The following is a 3,431-nucleotide window of genomic DNA, read 5'->3' on the forward strand; positions in this document are numbered from 1 at the left end:
GTTATACCCTATTTCTATTGGCTTAGTTGCCTACACTGTTAACGTCTACATTTCAGAATACAATGGGGCTTAGCTGTATATTTAGGTTATTGTATTATATGAATGTTTATATGTTTATTTTTATAACCTTACATTGAAACGGCATTAGGAATATTGATTGGATTTAGATAAAGTCATTGAACCGTCTTATTTGTCATAATAGAACATTCTAGAACATTTGTGATGTCACAGTATGATGTCATAATCAAACATTCTAGAAAATTCTGTGATGTCACAGTATGATGTCATAATCAAACATTCTAGAACATTTGTGATGTCACAGTATGTCATAATAGAACATTCTAGAACATTTGTGATGTCACAGTATGATGTCATAATCAAACATTCTAGAACATTTGTGATGTCACAGTATGATGTCATAATCGAACATTCTAGAACATTTGTGATGTCACAGTATGATGTCATAATCGAACATTCTAGAACATTTGTGATGTCACAGTATGATGTCATAATAGAACATTCTAGAACATTTGTGATGTCACAGTATGATGTCATAATCGAACATTCTAGAACATTTGTGATGTCACAGTATGATGTCATAATATAACATTCTAGAACATTTGATGTCACAGTATGATGTCATAATATAACATTCTAGAACATTTGTGATGTCACAGTATGATGTCATAATAGTACATTCTAGAACATTTGTGATGTCACAGTATGATGTCATAATAGAACATTCTAGAACATTCGTGATGTCACAGTATGATGTCATAATAGAACATTCTAGAACATTCGTGATGTCACAGTATGATGTCATAATAGAACATTCTAGAACATTCGTGATGTCACAGTATGATGTCATAATAGAACATTCTAGAACATTTGTGTATCTATATATATATTCAACAATTCTCTCTGAAGACCTCATTGTGCATCGTGAAACAGTACTGAACAGTACTGATAGACTAAACAACATAGATTGAAGCCTGCATTGCTCAAACAAGATGCCTAAGAGACCCTCTGGGGAAAATGGAAAGGCTGGCTTAGAAGGATCTGAGGACGATGACTACGTACCATATGTTCCCGTCAAAATACAAAAACATCAAGCGATGCAGGACATGTTGCGGCGTCTGGGGAAGGCGGTGGATGATGATCAGAAGGACGAGGGCGAGCAGAGGGATGAGGACGAGGGAGGTCCACGCTCCACCGTCAGCCTCATGGACCAGCACCAGCACCTCAAGGAGAAGGCAGATGCCCGTAAGGAGTCGGCCAAGGAGAAACAGCTGAAGGAGGAGGAGAAGATTCTTGAGAGCGTTGCAGAGAGCAGAGCCTTGATGTCTGTGAAGGAAATGGCCAAAGGAATCATATACAACAATCCCATCAAAACCTGCTGGAAGGCTCCACGCTACATCCTGAACATGCCTGAGGCAAGACACAAGCGCGTCCGGAAGAAGTACCACATCCTGGTGGACGGAGAACTTATCCCGGCGCCCATCAAGAGCTTCAGAGAGATGAAGTTTCCACCAGCAATCATGAAGGGTTTGAAAAAGAAAGGTATTGTTCACCCCACGCCCATTCAAATCCAAGGCATCCCTACCGTCCTCTCAGGTCGGGACATGATTGGCATTGCCTTCACTGGTTCAGGAAAGACCCTGGTGTTCACTCTGCCCATCATCATGTTCTGTCTGGAGCAGGAGAAACGGCTGCCTTTCTGTAAGAGGGAGGGGCCTTATGGACTCATCATCTGTCCATCAAGAGAGTTGGCGAGGCAGACCCACAGCATCATAGAGTACTACTGCAAGCTTCTGGAGGAGGAGGGGGCTCCACAGCTGCGCTCTGTTCTCTGCATCGGAGGCATGTCTGTCAAAGACCAGATGGAGGTGGTGAACCTCGGCGTCCACATGATGGTGGCCACGCCTGGCAGGCTGATGGACCTGCTGCAGAAGAAGATGGTAAGTCTGGACATCTGTCGCTACCTGGCGCTGGACGAAGCCGACAGGATGATTGACATGGGCTTTGAAGAGGACATCAGGACCATCTTCTCGTATTTCAAGGGTCAGAGACAAACCCTGCTCTTCAGTGCCACCATGCCCAAGAAGATCCAGGACTTTGCCAAGAGTGCTCTGGTCAAACCCATCAATATTAACGTGGGCAGGGCTGGTGCTGCCAACTTGGATGTCATCCAGGAAGTGGAATACGTCAAGGAGGAGGCGAAGATGGTGTACCTGCTGGAGTGCCTCCAGAAAACACCACCTCCGGTATTGATGTTTGCAGAGAAGAAGGCGGACGTGGACGCCATTCACGAGTATCTTCTGCTGAAAGGAGTGGAGGCTGTGGCGATCCATGGAGGGAAAGACCAGGAGGAAAGAACTAGAGCCATTGAAGCGTTCAAAGAAGGAAAGAAAGATGTTCTAGTTGCCACGGACATTGCCTCCAAGGGTCTGGATTTCCCGGCCATAGAGCATGTGGTCAATTATGACATGCCGAAGGAGATCGAGAACTATGTCCACAGAATTGGAAGAACCGGACGATCGGGGAAGACTGGTATTGCCACAACCTTCATCAACAAAGGCTGCGATGAGTTGGTTCTGATGGATCTGAAGGCCCTGCTGATCGAGGCCAAGCAGAAGGTTCCACCTGTCCTCCAGGTCCTCCAGAATGGAGACGAGACCATGATGGACGTCGTAGGAGAGAGAGGCTGTACATTCTGTGGTGGTCTGGGCCATCGTATCACAGACTGTCCCAAGCGGGAGGCCATGCAGACCAAACAGACCGTCAACATTGGACGCCAGGACTACCTGGCTGCCAGCTCCATGGACTTCTAAGTGCTCACACCGAACCCACCTGGATTCTAACCTGCATGGAGGAAACCAAACATCTACCGGTCAGCCAAAGGAGATATTGAGCCTCTACTCTTCAGGCAGGACTGCTCTGGTCTGATCATTCACGACACGGACCATCCTGAGCATGAGCAGAATCTTGCGAGAAAACATCTTGTGAGAATCGTACAAACATTTGCATCATGGTGGTTTAACCGAGGAAGTTTATTTTTACTGTTACCCAACATAGTTCACAGGTCTGTCAGATAACGTTTCCACTGGTACAGATGCAAATTTTTTCTAATGCTGTTTTTGTAAAAAGTATGTCATTGTGAATAAAACAATAAATAATCAAAAAAAATTATAAAATAAAAAATGTATAGGAGCCAAAGCACTCTTGAGTTATACCTTATTTCTATTGGCTTAGTTGCCTACACTGTTAACTCTTTCAGTGCCACGCCTGGTTTTCCATTTTACCGCTTGAATGCCACCATCCGCGCCAATGTTAACGTTAATATCGCCTAATCTATGTTTTAAATTATGGCTATGTGTCTAATCTGCCCATCGCATTATCAAAGACTATTTTCCAGACAGTGCTGTGAAGGC

At 44.4% G+C, this 3,431-nt stretch overlaps 1 protein-coding gene across 1 annotated transcript; it reads left to right on the forward strand.

The window, feature by feature from the left end:
* Window positions 1-1,100: 1,100 nt before the first annotated feature.
* On the forward strand, window positions 1,101-2,835 carry LOC311233160 (putative ATP-dependent RNA helicase DDX41). The gene has a single exon (XM_084320052.1). It carries the CDS (start codon window positions 1,116-1,118, stop codon window positions 2,829-2,831), a length of 1,716 nt encoding a protein of 571 aa, XP_084176178.1. The 5' UTR covers window positions 1,101-1,115; the 3' UTR covers window positions 2,832-2,835.
* The last annotated feature ends 596 nt before the right edge of the window (window positions 2,836-3,431 follow it).

The sequence above is a fragment of the Notolepis coatsorum genome (assembly GCF_963971535.1).
Source record: "Notolepis coatsorum genome assembly, chromosome: 8".
Classification (NCBI taxonomy): domain Eukaryota; kingdom Metazoa; phylum Chordata; class Actinopteri; order Aulopiformes; family Paralepididae; genus Notolepis; species Notolepis coatsorum.

Excerpts from the sequence above, each read along its gene's own strand:
- LOC311233160 (XM_084320052.1), top strand. The coding sequence starts at position 1,116 with ATGCAGGACATGTTGCGGCGTCTGGGGAAGGCGGTGGATGATGATCAG.